This window comes from Galeopterus variegatus, unplaced genomic scaffold (genome assembly GCF_000696425.1).
Source record: "Galeopterus variegatus unplaced genomic scaffold, G_variegatus-3.0.2 Scaffold80, whole genome shotgun sequence".
NCBI classification, from domain to species: domain Eukaryota; kingdom Metazoa; phylum Chordata; class Mammalia; order Dermoptera; family Cynocephalidae; genus Galeopterus; species Galeopterus variegatus.
Window position 1 is genome coordinate 365,087 of NW_007726191.1, and position 17,980 is coordinate 383,066.

At 41.4% G+C, this 17,980-nt stretch overlaps 1 protein-coding gene across 1 annotated transcript in view; it reads left to right on the forward strand.

Annotated features, from left to right (window-relative positions):
- SPTAN1 (spectrin, alpha, non-erythrocytic 1) overlaps positions 1–17,980 on the forward strand; it is a 64,438-nt gene that overhangs the window by 171 nt on the left and 46,287 nt on the right. The window contains exons 2-5 of the mRNA XM_008579624.1: positions 10,768–11,007; positions 12,270–12,395; positions 16,357–16,497; positions 16,878–17,024. Of these exons, the coding sequence (XP_008577846.1) occupies positions 10,771–11,007; positions 12,270–12,395; positions 16,357–16,497; positions 16,878–17,024 (651 nt within the window). The 5' untranslated portion in view covers positions 10,768–10,770. The remainder of the gene's footprint in view (positions 1–10,767; positions 11,008–12,269; positions 12,396–16,356; positions 16,498–16,877; positions 17,025–17,980) is intronic.

Consider the following 17,980-nt stretch of genomic DNA (forward strand, 5'->3'; position numbering starts at 1 on the left):
CCAGCCTGGCTGCGGCCCCACCCTGCCCCGTCCGGCTGCGGCAGGTGGGTGGGGGCTCCTTCGTCGGAATCGTCGCCGTCCTCCGCCCTGCAGAGCGCTCCCCACGCCGCCCCCGATGCCTTCCCTCGGTGGGGAACGACTCCTGCAGCTCGTGTTCCCGAGTCACCGCGAGCACTGCCTGCCCAACCCTTGAACGAGGAAGAGCCCGTAGAGAAAGGCCTGTTTGACCTTAATTTCATCCTGGGTGGGGATTCTTGGCCCCCTCTCTAGACGCAGAGAGGCCCGAGACCGGCCGTCTCCTTCTCTTTCTCTGTAATAAACATTTCTTTCCTCCCCCGTTGTGTGATTTGCTTGTAAATGATAGGTAGATGCGGCGCTTACTTGGTATGAGACCCAAATCAAATAACTTACAACTTAGAGTTTTGTTTTCTTTTTTCTGAGACTGGGTCTTTCGAGTCGAGGACAGTGTATTATTTGTAAAAAAAAAAATGTACAACCATGTTGGTGTTGAATGACAGAGCAGTCTTTTGTTTGAAAGCCATCCCTGAGAATTTGATTAGACGCTTCCCAAAGAAAAATGGCTTTTAAAAGACTCTTTCATGTACTGGAATAAAGTATATTTTAAATAAGGGGCTCGTTAAAGTTAAGCGTTGAATATGTTTTAAATGAAAAGTCTGAATAGTGCAGATAGTCGGGTCGATCTGCAAGATCTGAATAGCCTAGAAAGATGATGCTTGAACTGCTGCAACACCTTGTCAAATCTCTTTTATATTAATAGAACCTAATATCTTCAGGCCCTTTGTTCTGTCTTCCTCATAGTATTTTAGAAAAACTTGCCATCATGGCGTCATGGCTGTCGGGGAAGAATAGAAGAGAGACCCTATGAAGTATTTTCATAATGTGTTGAGAAATTGCGTCGTCATAGCAATTGGACTTAAGTAAAACAGAATGTATCAAAGATGGAAGGGTGGGGGTGTCTTGTAGCCAGGAAACAGAAGATCTTAAGAATAACAGCAGGAACACTAAGCTGTATGAAGCCATTGAGCCAAGGTTCCAACTCCTTAACTAGTCATTTATTTTTCCTTTCATTGCAGCTGATGTCTTAGATTTTGAAAGGTCAAATTGAAGTCAAAGTTTAGAAAACGTGCTGGAGGAAAAAAAAAGTGCTGCAGTAAGGGCCTGGTGCAGGAAATTAACAGTAAGCCCTTTTTAGTAACTGGGCCAATAATTACTCAAAGGGACCCTCAAAGTGTGTTAACTGTTATCCAGGGACCTAGATGGAGAGACGTGAGAGGAGGATTAGCTCTGTGCTGGACAAGTACGAAGCAGTTCTTATGGTAAACCCAGTTTAGTCACTTTTTCTCTGATATGCTCTTGGCTTTGGCAGTGTGTTTTGTAGTAATCTAATAATTAGAGAAATCCCCATTGTAAGCCTGTTAAGCAATCCTGATGAACAGGTTGAGGTGGGGGAAACTGTTTTGGGTAAAAGTGTACTTCAAAAAGTTCGTGGAAAAATGGAATTAAAAGATATTACAATCTTTCCATGAACTTTTTGAAGTACCGTTGTATATCTTTTGGTTCCCTGGGTTAGGATTTTCTGTACTTTTCCTTACCTGCCTTTATCCCAAGGGTGGGGCCAACTGCAGACCCTGAGAAGTGGATCTCAGCAGTCAGTAGTCCCTCATGTCCTGTCATTGTAAACCTGCACTAAGGACAGTGGGCCTGAGGCCGGCCTGCCTTTGTAATCAATCCTCTGCGGGCTATGCAAGGACTCCACTGCTTATGTGCTTGGGTCTGCTGCAGCGCATCTGCTGTGGCCCTACAGTAGAAGAATGCTATGCCCTGGTGGCAAATGCTGACTCCAGGAATGCGGAGGAGGACACATATCTGATCACTTGGGACCAGTTGAATGGAGCAGCTGTGCTGTGAACCATCACCTCTTTTCCACCATTTTTGCATATTCCTCTTGTACCAGTTTTGAACAGGAAATAGAATTTTGTAAAGTAAGTGTACCAACAAATTAGACCCAAGTCAGACTTTCCAAGTCAGATTTTTTGTAGCTTGAGTTATTTGTTGTTTCTGATGATTTCATGAAATCATGTTCTACTATTACCGAATGGAAGGGAATTTAGGAATCAGCTAGTCCTGGGGTTCTCAGTTTATCAGAATGTGGATCGGGGGAGGGTATGTTTAGTTTTTAAAAGTATATTCAGGGCTGGTCAGTTAGCTCAGTTGCTTAGAGCGTGGTGTTACAACACCAAGGTCAAGGGTTCAGATCCCCATATTGGCCAGCCACCAAAAAAGTAAAATAAAATTTTAAATTTTAAAAATAAAGTATATTCATTATTATTACTTTGACAAGTGGGAAAACTGAGGCCCAAGAGAAGGTGTGATTTGGCCAAGGCACCACATCTAGATAGACAGTAACTGCCAAGACTCGGGAACCTTGGTTCTCTCACATTTTAAATTTCTTGTGTAGAATGTCAAAGAGAAAGCACTGGGAAAATATCTGAAATTGCATTCTTACCTGTATTCGTATATTTCTAAAGGTCCGTTTTGTTCATTTTGAAGTGATTTTGTTCGGTTTGCCCTTAGAAGCTTGTTATCTTGCTCTCCCCTGCCTCTTTAGACTCCACATTCCTCCGTCATGTTGTCATCATTTCGTAAGCGCAGAGTCCAGGTATTTGCCCAGCATGCAGAAGATGTGTTGCTTTTTCGGTTTTGCCTGGCTTGCAGTGAAGACGCATTTGTGTCAAAGAGGTTGAATGATCCGAAGAGAGGGGGAAAAAACCCTGCCTGCATGACCTTTCTGTTAAACAGATTGGTTAGGGTTTGGGTGGGGTTTTTTCTTTTTCTTTTTTTTTTTTTGGTGTTACATGATCAGAAGTCTTAGTAAATTTCCAAAGCCTCCTGTTTTTTATCTTCCTCTCTTTCTCTTTAAGGCATGAATATATTAATTTCTTATCACCATCCTGGTGTTTGCATGTAGTGTTTGCTGGTTTTTTATTTATGGCTACTTGGTTCTTAGGAACCAAGGGACTAAACAGACTATCCTATATATTTGGGAAAAAAAATAATCTGAAAACATGTAGCAGAAATAGTATTTTTAAAATTTGACAAATATTGTAACTTGGGTTTGTTTCCTGTTCCATTGATTTATTTCTTCTGCCACAATCTCTATAATGAAATGGAGCTCACATTTTCTTATAGTTTTTGAGTGTTCGCTAAATTGGACCTTTTTCAAAAAGAAAAAAATGCTTAAAATTAATAATCTTGATATGCCAAAATGCAAAATATAAACTTTGGAAATTTCTAGTGATTATAGGTGATAAATCCAAGGCAGGCCTTTTTATAAATCAGATCAGTTTATTATTTAAATGAGGTTTATAAAAATGGGCCACCTTTTCCTGTTTTGAGTCATAGTAACAATATGTTGCACTTAAATACCTCTTGTCTGAATTTTACAGGTTAAAAGGTAAGTAGCAGCAAGATAGTATTTGGGAAGCATACCGAAGTAAGTTTTCTCAATATTGCTCTGCATTTCTGGATTTTGATGCAATGCAGTATGAATCTTTGCTTTTTTAAAGCTAAGTCCCTGCTCACTTCTGCAGAATTGTGCTGAGTTGAAATGAATTAATCAATTTGGTTTTTTTTGTTTGTTTTTTTTGTGTGTTTAAAAGATGACCGGTAAGGGGATCTTAACCCTTGACTTGGTGTTGTCAGCACCACGCTCACTTTTTTTTGTGTGTTTAAAAGATGACCGGTAAGGGGATCTTAACCCTTGACTTGGTGTTGTCAGCACCACGCTCACTTTTTTTTGTGTGTTTAAAAGATGACCGGTAAGGGGATCTTAACCCTTGACTTGGTGTTGTCAGCACCACGCTCACCCAGTGAGCAAACCGGCCATCCCTATATGGGATCCGAACCCGTGGCCTTGGTGTTAGTTATCAGCACTGCACTCTCCCAAGTGAGCCACGGGCCGGCCCAGAATTAATCAATTTGAAGGTTGACATGTGGATCCACAATCCTGATTGAGATGTGGTTTAAGCAAAAAATTTGTTGTTTTTATTCATGGTGTTAAAACTCTTTGTGTACTTTTTACCTCTCTGCTTACCATCAGATCTGCCACTAAAATCTGCAGCTAAGCTGGTTTTGCGCTAATTTGTTTGATCTGAGAATCGACTGGTATACAATTTTATGGGTGCTAACCAATTCTTGGTGGTTTGTTATTCGGAGAGCCCTTCCACATCCACAGTATAGTTCTCTTGCTTTGCAAATCTAAAATTCGGTAATAGGCTGGCTTTCTAAGCCACGGAAGAAAGGCATTGTCGGTTCTGCACATTCAGGCTTTGACTAAGCAACAAAAACAAAATTGATGAATGGTTTCTGTGACCTTTTGCTTTGGGTGAAGTTTATGAATTTTTCCATAGAGCCAAATGATCCGTTCATCCTGTTAGTCCCTAAAAATCCTTTTCTTGCAAAACAAATATATCTGGTGTCCTGCTTGGAAATCAGAATTCATTTTGTATTATTCTTACATCCAGCACATTCAGCTTGCTGAAAGAATGGCAATTCCAATGCTTTGTTTTTAATAGAGACTCCTTTCATCTTCACTATAATTTTTTTTCTATTTTGGGGTTCAGTATAGAAACTGATTGCTGAATTCTTGCACTCTCTAAGGTCCTTGTGAGGGTGTCCTAAACTACTCACTGCAGGTGCTAAGTTTGCAGAGTCCAAAGCATTTGACCTTTGGTTTGAAAATGTTTGCATCTGCAGTCTTTTGTGTTGCTTAACACAGTGTGATTCCCACCCAGTGTCTCTCCCCGATTCCCAAAGGTAGATGTATCCCCTTGTACGATGGGGCTATATAGCTTCTCAGTAGATTAGGTTAAGGCATTTTAAAAGTCCCTTAGTACCAAGAACTGCCTCAAACAGCTGTCTCTTGGCATTCACCAGGAAGACAAAGATATTCATGTTTGACCTCTTTTGTAGGAATCCATTTTCAGTTGATAATGTGTATAAATTTGATACGAGGAGTCATTCTTAGGCATGTTATGTCTTTGAATTAAATTAGTAATTTCTAGCCAAGATTCACATATTTAGAGCCTCCCCTCCCCCCACCGGAGATCTGGCAGTATTGTAAGAATGCTGACAAGTCCTTTTTATTTATTACAATAGAGAACATAGTTGTAATTCCTGTTTTATCCCCCTGAGATCAATTCACATTACTTGCTGAAATGATGGAGCTAACATTTTGACTGCTGCATTGCAGCATTTATAAATAGTGTGCATCTTCAGTCTTCTCTAATGATTTTGCAAAGATAGGATCTTTTTTCTTCACTTGCCTTAAATGTAAGCTGTCCTTAAACATAGAGAATAATTTAGCACTTCATTTCCCCTCCTTCATTCTCCGTGTACATGGACTTGATTGGCAAAATCAGAGTTGGGTCTGCTGCTTTGAGATAAGCAGTCAGTTGATTGCACTCCTAGGAAGTCTTCTCTCTGTTGCGGTTTTTAGGCATTTAGTTAGTGGGATAGTTAGGCTGGTAAGATTGGAGATTGTTTTTTAATGGCACATTTCCTAGATACTTTCTTTCTAGTGCTCTCAAAAGGTGTTAATCCCATATAGCTGGGAACAGCCTGGAACATTCTCTATGGAGTATGCCTTATGATATGTGGCATATTTCCAGGGCAGGGGTGGGGTTCTTGCAGTATGTAGCCTCAGTCAGAATGTGGTGTGCACAGGCAGAGTGCAAGAAATTCCAGTAGCTCTTTGACATAGTTTTGGGAGAGAGGTTGTAGCACCTTTGGGTGGCAATAGTTCTTAGTGATGTTTATGAATTTTTTTCCCATGTTTAATGTAGTCTTGGAGCAAAAAGAAACTAATTTGTGTAGATAAACTAGAGACAGCTTCCTTTTAGAAGCAAAAAAAACCTAATTTGTGTAGATAAACTAGAGACAGCTTCCTATCAGGTTAAGAGAGGAGGAAACTTATTAACTCATAAATTTTTTTGGTGTCTCCTGTATTATGCAAATGACAATCCTTAATGCTGACTGCAGTGGGAGTGCATTGGTGATTTTCAGATGCCCAGTTCCCCAGAGACAGCCAGTTGTTACTTGGCAGAGCTCCCACCTACTGACATCAGCTGATCTACAGCAGGAAAGAAAAGTCCATTATTGCCTGACCAAAGCACTTGGTATAGAATTGACTCGTTCTACTTCACTGGGGCGACAAAGAGAGCCTTTTAGGTTGGTTAATTTCAGCAGTGCCTCATTGGACTGTCTCCCCGGATTGGTAGGGTCAAATCAGCAAGCTAGGTCCGAGCAGAGAGACTTGCTCAGGTGGAACCTTTGCAATGTAATGATGGAGATTCTTTTTTTCCCCATCGTGAGGGCTGCTCCCAAATGTGATTTCTTAGAGATTTTTGTAGCCACTAAAAGATTTTTGAAATGCAGTTAATCCTATGATAGGAGGCAGGACAGAAGCCACATACTTTAATTCTGAAAATTTAGACATCTTTCAGAAATTCATGTGCAGTGTAGTTACTATTCCACGCACAACTATACCTTCCTTGGAAAATTTCTTTACAAGAAAATTGTAGGAAAGCAAATTATATACATAATTTCCCTGTATTTTTCCATCTTAACTGTTTCTGGGGGGGATGAGAACAAAGGAAGTATGTAAATAAATTACTCTAACCCTAGTTGTTTACTAACTTAAGAGGACTCAGTCTTAAAAAAAAAGAAAAGAAAAGAAAAGTAATTGTTTTTAAATGATTAATACATTACCTTCCTCTTTTTTCCCTCCAAAGTGGGGATGGAAAAGGTAAGAGGAAGTGAAAGGAATTAATAAATAACCAAATGGCCATCGATAAATTGTACATCAGCTCCAATCATGTTAAGAATTACTGGTTCTAAGGGCCGGCCCGTAGCTGACTCAGGAAAGTGCAGTGCTGATGAACACCAAGGCCGCAGGTTCAGATTCCCTATATAGGGATGGCTGGTTAGCTCACTAGCTGAGCGTGGTACTCACAACACCAAGCTAAGGGTTAAGATCCCCTTACCAGTCCTCTTTAAAAAAAAAAAAGAATTACTGGTTCTAGTGCACTCGTCTGGAAATCCCCGGTCACCCTGGGCTCTGCAACTTGCTTACTAGATCACCGGACTACTTAATTATAAAGTGATAGCAGTTTGTTTCCAAGTTCAGAATGTAATTGATTCTAATATGTGCCAAGTTCTGTGCTCAGATAGTAAGAATAAGATATGGTCTTTTTTTATAGTTCTTTAAGGAAAAGAACTGGTAGGGAGAAAACAATAATTACATGGCGGAATGTGATGGTGCTGTAAGATAAGTGATAAGACAGGTTAAGTAAGCAAGTGGAGACTTCCAATTTGGAAAGACATCATAGTGGACGAGGTGTTTGTATGATATTAAATGGTAGAGTTGAGAGTGGGAGAGGAGTGCATTCCTGGCAAAGGGAACTTTTTGAGCTGGGAAGGGGACCCTGCAATTGGACCCTGCAGGGCCTGTAATTGGCGTTGGTTGAGGGAATTTGATGTGAGATACGACTGCAGGAAACAACTGGAAGGTGAATGAGTGAAGTCATGTGTAACTACTAGGGAGTGTGGCTGGTGGTGGTAGTGATCCTTGTCAAGGATCAGCCTTCTCCAAACTAGGCTAGTATACTCAGAGCAGCAGTGTAAAGCAGAACTGCCTATTGTAATGAAAATTATTAGAGAAACTGATCCAGCAGACATTTAGTTTTTCAAAGTCACTCCCTCAGTTTTTGGATTTAAGCACTCTCTCGAAGTCTGTTTTGGCACTAGAAATTGTTTTTTTATTTTTATTTTTTAATTTTTTTTCCTTTTTGTCTTTTTTCTTTTTTTAAAAAAAGATGACCAGTAAGGGGATCTCAACCCTTGGCTTGGTGTTGTCAGCACCACGCTCAGCCAGTGAGCAAACCGGCCATCCCTATATAGGATCCAAACCCATGGCCTTGGTGTTATCAGCACCGCACTCTACCGAGTGAGCCACGGGCCGGCCCCCTTTTTTGTCTTTTTTCGTATCCGGCAACGGATCGCAACCCTCAGTATCGCGCCCGTACCGGACCGGGACCGGCAACGGGATCACAACCCTCGGTGTTGCGTCCGCACCTCGCTCAGCCAGTGAGCGGGAACCGGTCTGTATGTGGGATCCGAACCCTCGGCGGGATCGCTGCCGCACTCGCAAGCGGCGCACTGTAGCAGTACGCCACCGGGCTGGCCCTAGAAATTGTTTTTTTAGACAACTATCTACTGAGCATCCAAAGCTGAGACTTCTTGAGTTTTATTTCCTTGAGGTTTGTCCTATCATAGTTAGAAGAGCAGCTACTTTCTCAGAGTATACTGCCATGTGGTCAGTCCGAGATTAGTAATCCAAATTTACCCTTTAGGTTGACACCTAGCAGTTTAGCTTTAGTCAGTATATTCTTTGTTTGCTATTCCTGTCATGAATCTAGCATTTACTTGGATAGAATTCCAATCTTACAATATGGGAAATGAAAGATTCATTATCGAGCTCTCTCCCCATCCCTTACTGCTGCATAGCAGCTACAACACTCAGCATGTACTTGGTCTTTTCATCAACAAACATCTCTTTATGACCTCTGTATGCTAGAAGTCAGGGATACAAAGATTAGGTTGCTCAGTTTAATCATACCATGGGAAGCATATACAAGTGTTTTGCAGATTTACAGAAAAGTGTGATTGCATCTGAGAGGGAGGGAAAGGAGGAGCATTGAGTACAGTTTAGCAAGAAGGTATGATCCTCAGCTTACTCATTGCAGCTGGGTGTTGAGATATAAATAGGCGTTGTCCAGGCAGACAAGAGACACGGGACATTCTAGGCAAAGGAAGCATGTGCAGATGGCTTGAAGTTTTAAAGGGAATCACGTATTTTGGAGAAGAAAGATTATTTCTACATGCCAACAGGGTAGCTAGCGGGCATGGGTGAGAGATGATGCCAGGCCAGGGTGTTGGGCCAGATCATGGAGATCCTCCTGAAGAGGTGGGTTCTTTCCTGTCAGAAGGGAATGGTTTCTTTTTATAGTAAAAAAAAAAAAATTGACTGTGGAAAAACAATAGTACAACAAAAATTAACTGGTTGATATGTGGAGAATAACATAGAAGGAATGGAGATATGGCTAAAATTACCTCATGTACTCTTCCCATAGTGGGGCAGTCCTCAGAGTTGATCAGGTGCAGACGGTGCTTTCTCATCACCGTCACCACTCAGAGCTGCTTTAATCCCTCAAGAGCTGGAATGTGAGCTAGAAACTCTGACCTAACCCAGGTCTCCTTGTGTTGTTTACCTCCCAGCTGAATATGGGGAAGCACTGTGGCTGACTTCCGCTCCTGATGGTTACCCTGAGTACCCTGTTCTATTAGCTGAGGCAGGCGACAGGAAATGGGAAGAGCTCCCAGATGTTTCCCGGGTAACACAATTGTTATACCTTTTATAAATTACAGAACAGTATCTGGAAGGGACCATAAAGCATATCTGATTTGCTTCCTTGCTGAACCCAGAATCCCCTCTCTAGACTGTAATATTAAAGTTGGAAGGGACTTGAGATCATGCCATTTTTACCTGCCACTTTTAGTCACTTTAGGAAATAAAGGCATAGAGAGGGAAGGTGGCTTGTACAAGGTCACATGTTACTGACAGGTTTAGAAACTTTTTGTCATTAATCTATAACTGTTTCCTTCTGTGGTTCTTAATTTGTTAGAGGATAAAAAGGCTTATTCTTGATAAGATCAATTAGCATATTCTGGGTTTCTCACATAAATAGGTCAAGTTCTCTTTTTGACATTAAAATTTGTGAAACTGGGCTGGCCAGTTAGTTCAGTTGGTTAGAGCCTGGTGCTGATGACACCAAGTTCCAGGGTTCAATGCCTTTACCAGCCAGCTGAAACTGCCCAGAAATCTGAGGGTTTACAGTTGGGGCTGATTGAGTGCTGAAGGGAAGTACCACTTACCCAGGGGTTAACTTGGAATTGGTGCTGAATTTACAGTTTCAGTACTTTCTAAAATAACAGGTAGAAGCAAAACAGGGTAAATCTTTCACAACACCTTTTTCCCCTCCCAAGATACACGGTGATTTGGTTTTCTTTTGTGTGCATTCAGGTGAAACTAAGCCTGTTCATTTCGCAGGCTCTCTGATAGTCTGAAGAAGACTGGTAGGGTTGACATTTTGGAATAACTGAGAAATTAGCTACTCTAGGTAAATTCTATTGGTTACAGATATTAAAGACTCAGTTATTTTATAATCATTCCCTACATTGAATATCTGGGAAGATAGAAAAGCTGATTTAAGTAAGAGTAAAGTTATTAAAATGAAATGCAGAGACCAAATGAAGGGACTTTTCCATAGACTTGTTGTCAATAATTATTTGAATACCAGAGCTGGTATTTCTTTGAATCTTTAGAGCTCATGTAGAATTGACAGTATAAACCATAGTTCTTCCATTTGAATTTTTTTCTTTGTTTCATTGCCATGCTGGTTAGGCATCCTCTGAGGAACCCATGTAGGTAGGTGTTGCAGGGGAGTGGAGAGCCCTTTTTAAAAACAGGAATGGAATGTGAGTTTCACTGTTAGATCCTTAAAAGGGAGTACCTTCTCAGTTCACTTGTCTGCTAGGGTAATTCTTTCCTTCTTTCCGATTGGCTAATTCTGTTGAATCTATTTTGGTGTCTTATAGTGCTCATCTCAGGGCATTCTGTCTTTTCAGAAAATGGACCCAAGTGGGGTCAAAGTGCTGGAAACAGCAGAGGACATCCAAGAGAGGCGGCAGCAGGTCCTAGACCGATACCACCGCTTCAAGGAGCTCTCAACCCTGAGGCGTCAGAAGCTGGAAGATTCCTATCGATTCCAGTTTTTCCAAAGAGATGCTGAGGAACTGGAGAAGTGGATTCAGGAAAAACTTCAGATTGCATCTGATGAGAATTATAAAGACCCAACCAACTTGCAGGTGTGTGTTCTCCCTGAGATTCCTGCCAAAATTCAAGAACCCAAATGTTCTGCCCCAAAATCAAAGTTATTTAATTATGGCCTTGAAAGACCGGGCAGCAAGAAGAATTTAGATCAGACATAAGGAAGTACTAACTCTGTTCTGACAAGCCTTTAGTGTATTAGTGAAAGTGAGGGCCGGCCCGTGGCTCACTCGGGAGAGTGCGGTGCTGATAACACCAAGGCCCCAGGTTCGGATCCTATATAGGGATGGCTGGTTGGCTCACTGGCTGAGCGTTGTGCTGACAACACCAAGTCAAGGGTTAAGATCCCCTTACCGGTCATCTTTTTAAAAAAAAAAAAAAAGAAAGAAAGAAAGTGAATATGAAATCTTGCAGATATTAATTTATCTTTTCTGGATGCTTTAAAATTCTCAAGCCACTGCCTTGACGATAATTCTCAAACCACTGGTGATCTTTAAACATTTTTCAGGGAAGATTTGAATTGATCTCTTGGAATATGTATTTTTGAGGAAGGCATGCTAACAATGTTGCTGGCAAAAATTCATGGTTATGAGTCCCTGTTAGAGTTTCATTGGTAAGTCTTATCAAAAGCAAGCCTGAATTTTTTGGTATGTAAATTATACCTCAATAAAACTTTTTTTTTTTTAAGAGAAAGCCTTTCTTCTCATCAATTTTGGTAAAAGACTTTTTAAAAAAATTATTTTGATAGCAAGTGGAGCAGTAGTTGGGCCCATGGGTTCTTTTACTACACCAAAGTAGTCTAAGAAGAGAGAATGGTGAACACTGGTTTAGGTACAATCCCTGCTCAGCAGTCCCCTTGCCTGCTCAATACTTGATGAAAAAGACATGTTGAGAAATGGAATTTAGGCAGGATCAAAGAGTGTGGCTTCTAAAGCAAGGGAAACGAAGTGTCATGTTGTAAGTGACAATGGGTTGATTATTTAAGGAAAACTGTCAATATGTCTTGAAGGAATTGTATGTCCATATAAAGGCTAATTTCCTGGTAGATGATAAAATTAGGATATTTTTAGCATCTTCCATCTGCAAAGTTGGTTGTCCTTACTGGCCAAGCATTAAGAGTGCTGGTAGAAATGCAGTCAAGAGTATTTGAGTAATTGAGCAGTAGAGAATGGGCAAGATGCCGAGTGATGTGTCCATAACTAGAGAGAGTGCGATTAAGGAGGGGAGGAATAATGGGTGGGGGACAAACTATGAGTGCTGTGTGGTTACATCTATGGCTCACTTCATGGTCCACCAACAGGGAAAGCTTCAGAAGCATCAAGCCTTTGAAGCTGAAGTGCAGGCAAACTCAGGAGCCATTGTTAAGCTGGATGAAACTGGAAACCTGATGATCTCAGAAGGGCATTTTGCATCTGAAACCATACGGGTGAGTATGAATAGTGCCTGGTATGGGTGGCCTTCATCTGGGTGGAGGAACGTCAGTTTGGGTTCCAAAAAAAAAGATAGACTTTTCCAGCTTTTTACAGGAGTTTGTAAAGTCTCTTCAAGAAGTTACCCTAATCCTGCCTTTGTGATATGATTCAGAGTGAATATAAACAAGTGTTTGTATAATTAGTGAGGAAATTAATACTCTTTTTGTAGAACAAATTAGAATGTGATTATACTTTGAAGAAGATTGCATAAATTAACTCTAACATTTACAGTTGTTAATTTAGGTGAGAGAGCACATTAGTGAAATTGGTGATTTTAGGGATGAGGATATAAAAACAAATAGGAAAAATCAATGACACTATAAAGTTCTCTGTTGGAAAGCTTGCTGTCTGAATCTTGGTGGCTTTCCCTAGGAGGAGTTTAATGAGGTCTAGGAAGCAAGCCAGTTAAAGGTCCAGCTCTCGGGAATGACCTGTGGTATCTGCAGGTCAGTGACCCTGGTGATCTGACTTTGAGACTCCTTGAACTCTTTGGTCTGGCTTGTTTTGATGCCAGTTCATTGGAGTTGGGGCAAAATTGCTCTTTCTCTGCTTTGTTTCATATTTCTAGTAACAAGGTACTGAGGGAAAAACAAACCTCTTTATGATGAGGTGTGCACACTGATCTTCTCAGAACGGGATGCTCTTTCCTATCTCTGGTATACCTCATACCTAGCTATGTGTTTTGTTTGGTTCTTGGTCTCGCAAAGCCACATTCCATTGAGGGCCCAGCCTTTTCTAGTCCTTTACCTGTCAAAGCAATCCTGAAGATTTATGAAAGTTACATTCTTAAACCTCAGCTAGAAGTGTTTCATCCCCTGCTCTTCCCTGGTAACTGTTTGGGAGGTTCCAGTCCCTTAAGATCCAGTCTAGTGGTTTTTAACAATAAATATTTGTTGTCTCACATTTGCTCTGCTGTATTCTGCAGTCTCATATTGAAGACTTGCAATTAGTCCAAAACTTATGATTAATAATTATTAACTAGTACTAGTAATGATTGTGAATAGTAAATAAAAGTGCATTCCAAATGCCATGATCAACTATTTAATTATATTCGACCCATTTGGGCAATGTAATATGTATCTCTGCAATTAAAGACAAATGTTTCTCTGCCCTTTTTTCACTGTTTGGTACACAGTTTTTGTTTGTTTGTTTGTTTGTTTGTTTTGGCAGCTGGCCGGCACAGGGATTGAACCCTGGACCTTGGTGTTATCAGCACCACACTCTAACCAATTGAGCTAACTGGCCAGCACTGTATATAGTCTTATAGTAGATGAAATCAGCATGCCTTATTATTTCCTTGATAGAAGTTGTTTTTCCAGGGCCGACCCCGTGGCTCACTCAGGAGAGTGCGGTGCTAAGGGCACATGCCTTATTATTTCCTTGATAGAAGTTGTTTTTCCAGGGCCGACCCCGTGGCTCACTCAGAGTGCGGTGCTAAGGGCGCTGAGGCCGCGGGTTCGGATCCTATATACGGCTGGCCGGTGCGCTCACTGGCTGAGCGCGGTGCGGGAGACACCAAGCTGAGGGTTACGATCCCCTTACCGGTCACAAAAAATAAAATTAAAAAAAAAAAAAAAGGAAGTTGTTTTTCCAGAGTGAACGGGCTGCTCTATAGTAGTATATAACAAGGTTACAGATGGGGAATATGAGAAATAGATGAAGTGTTCGGCTTCAGTAATTAACCTAGTGGGGAGGGGAGAACCCAAAGCTGACATCATTCATGTCTATTGGTACCCTCTGCCATGTTTAGCGATCTTACTAAAGCAACATTAAAAATAATGTTAACTACTATTTGTTGAGTAGCTTATTAGTAGCTTTTTATGTACAGACAATTTGCTAATTTCTAATCTTCAAGTAAGCTTGCAAGGTGGCCGTTATCTCCATATTATAGAAGGATAGAAACAGGTTCAGGGAATTTTGTGTAGCTTGCTCAAAGTCACATAGCTAACAGATGACAGAACTGGAATTTCAATTTATTCCTTTCTTTCTGCAGTCACAAATATTTGCTTTATTTTTCCAACCTGTATTTCATTTCTATTTTCTTTCCTTAATTTTTCTGCCAAATGCTTCTCTGAAGGCTCCTGTTGCTTGCTTATGCCCTTGTTGAGAAATCCTCCTGAGTCAGAACCAGCCTTTCCCCTCCATCTTGTCAGCTCTCAGAGAGTTTCTGAAGTGCACCTGCCTCCCTGCCCACTCATGCTCTCAAACAATAAGAAGCCTGTGGAACTGGACTCTCTCTAACCTGCAGTATTTATAAGATCATACACACCAGGAATGGCAAAGTCGTTCTAGTACTGGAACAGGCCTTGCCCTCGTTTTTTACTTGAGTGTGTGAGAATGCAATTTGTGAGACCAACAGTTGGCTTGAGGGTGAGAAGTTTTCTCTAGTATTCTGTGGCCTCATCTTTAATTTGAGCAGGGAGCAAGTCTTTACTTTCATGCTCACAGTTCCTACAGTGACCCTGGCTTGCTAAAGTGTTAGTTTGGCAGGCAGTGTTAGCATAGAGGAAGGTGGGTGGCATGTAAAGGCTGTGTCTGTGTCCTGGGTAACCTGTCTGTCACTGGTTTAGACTTTCACACCGTACCGGACAGCATGGCGCCCCATAGTCACCGCCACCCACATTGGGTCCCACATCCGAGTAGGTGGAGTATTGACTTGCTGTGGGTTGCCTTTCCCCCCTTGCCTTGGAATGCCTTTCACTTCCTGCTCCTTGTGGGTTACAGTTTTAGCAGTGCTGGAAGTGAATTGTGTGAGCTTTTATTTCCCCTACTACTTTCTCCTTTCAGATGAAACATTCATACTTTTTTCTAAGAGAATCCACCCATATTGACTGTCCCATGGCTTTAAAGTCTTTATTTTGCTGAGTGGCATTTCAAAGATGGGTGGATCCCAGACTTCTTTTCTGTTAGTGGTTAAACCCCTTTGATTGTTTTACTTAACATCTGTCCGTGTTGTACAGAAACTCCCAGTATCTTGGGGAGGCATAAACAAGGCATTCACGGGCCGAGCCCATGGCGCACTCGGGAGAGTGCGGTGCTGGGAGCGCAGCAGCTTAGGGATGACCGGTGCGCTCACAGCGCTCACTGGCTGAGTGCGGTGTGGCTGGTCTCAAAAAGGCCAAAAGAAAAAGGCATTCAGGTTGGATTGGAATGCCAGAATGCAACACCTAAGCTTGAATTGATTGTCAGTTCCCCCCAGTTCTTGACAAGTCCTTACTGGGCCTGTGTTATGAGAACCCAAAGATACTGGGAAGTGAATATGTTTGGCCTATTGGCTGCCACTTGGGTGAAGTTTTAAATAAACTTCACTTCAGATGTATTATACCACAAACTATCTTTTCATAGAAGCTGCAAAACTTTTTCAGCCAAGAACCCTTTTTGATTGCTGATTACATTTCAGGTCCCCATCTTTTCTACTTTTATACTAAGTTTTCCTATTGTGTCTCACAGTCTACATTTTTTATGTCTGTAGAACCTCCTCTTCTATTTTGTTTTTTCCCCTTACCCCCATAAATTCAGAACATACCCTTTAGTAATTTCTGTTCAGTTTCCACATTAATTTTTCATCTTTCCTTCCCCAATAGTCTTGCCTGGGAATTCTTCTTTAATAATTTAATAATATATTATTATTAATAATAAATAAACAATAATTAATGATAACTTAATAATTTACCTGCAGTAAACTATTGTAAATCTACCTATGAAAAGTCAATTATTTTGTAACTTTTAGACCTCACAAACCACTATGAAGTGTGTACTTTTTCCTACTCTGTTAAATTTACAATTTCCTCTCAGTTTAGGGATTATCTTTTTAAAAGATTTTTATTCAGTGCTCTGAAGTTTCTAACTTGTCAAAACTCACTGGAGGAGTGAACCAGTTGTAATCTGATTAAAAATCTGATTTTTAACCTCCAGACTCGTCTGATGGAGCTGCACCGCCAATGGGAATTACTTTTGGAAAAGATGCGGGAGAAAGGAGTTAAGTTGCTGCAAGCCCAGAAGTTGGTGCAGTATTTACGAGAATGTGAGGATGTGATGGACTGGATCAATGACAAGGTATGTTTTGGGAAGGAAGGTTTGCTAAGCCTTACCCCAAAAAAGGGAAGAGACTCCTCCATGCTCTGCAGCTGATCTGAGAGCCAGTGTTAGTGCAGATGCAGCAGGTTTAAGCAAAAGGGGTGAAAGTAGGATTGCTATATCTCTAGCTGTTCTCCTCTGTTCTGTAACTCTGAAACGTGGGGTCTCTGAGACAGAAGTGCTGAGAGTTCAGCCTCCAAAGTATGAGATGAAATAAAATCACCAACCACACAGAAAACTGCATTCTTTAATTGTAACATGGCCCCATTCCTAGTGCATCTGTTTCATTGTAAGTTTCTGGGAGCTGTTATTACCAAGTGTTGATTGATGACTCTGGCTCTGTTATGGTCCCTGAATAGGAAGCAATTGTGACTTCTGAGGAGCTGGGCCAGGACCTGGAGCATGTGGAGGTTTTACAGAAGAAATTTGAAGAGTTTCAAACAGATTTGGCCGCTCATGAAGAAAGAGTTAATGAAGTGAACCAGTTTGCTGCCAAACTCATTCAGGTAAATAGAGTTCTGTGTGCTTGTCACAACATCATTATGGTAACTTTCTAGTGGATTCAGAAGAAAATTTTGATGATCAGTTCCCTAATTTCTGAGTGAGCAAGTTTTTATAAGCATGTCTAAGAGTCGTGTTTAGATGTAAGTAAGGCACAATACTGATTACTCCTAAATTAGAAAATGCTTTTTAACTTGTTGCCTTGGGCAGGAAGGGCAGAGTTTATTTGATCTGTTTCCTCCACCCACTTTCAGGTGGGGTTGGGTGAAGCTTTTATTGGGCTGCTGAAGCTGGGTCTCAGGGTTTCTGACACAGGTGTGGTGGTGAATGCCTGCTTAGTGTTGGCAGGCGTCCACCAATGCCTATTGCTCTCCCTTTCCTTTTTGATTTGAAGCTTTCTGGGCTCTCTTGGAAGCCTGGGGAGACCTCATATGAATGGCTTTCCACTAGTAGCTCTGGAGCCCATTAAGAGGGGAGAGACAACCCTTCCCCATTGCCTGCCTATGCAGGTCCATAAGCTGCAGAGTTCAAAGTGCTCCAGAGACATCAGGTACAGGTTGAGCATTCCTTATCCAAAATCTGAAATGCTCCAGAATCTGAAACTTTTCAGCACTGACAGGACATGCAAAGGAAATGCTTATTGGAGCATTTTGGATTTTTAGATGAGGGATGCTCAGCTGGTTGAGTATCTGCAAATATTCCCCAAACCAGAAAAATCCAAAATACTAAGTACTTCTTGTCCTAAGCATTTTGGATAAGGGATACTAAACCTGTAGTAGAAACTACAGAGTTTTTGGGGCCGGCCCGGTGGTGCACTGCTAACAGTGCGCCGCTTGAGAGTGCGGTGGCGCTCCCGCTGAGGGTTCGGATCCCACATACAGACCGGTTCCCGCTCACTGGCTGAGCGAGGTGCGGGCGCAACACCGAGGGTTGCGATCCCGTTGCCGGTCCCGGTCCGGTA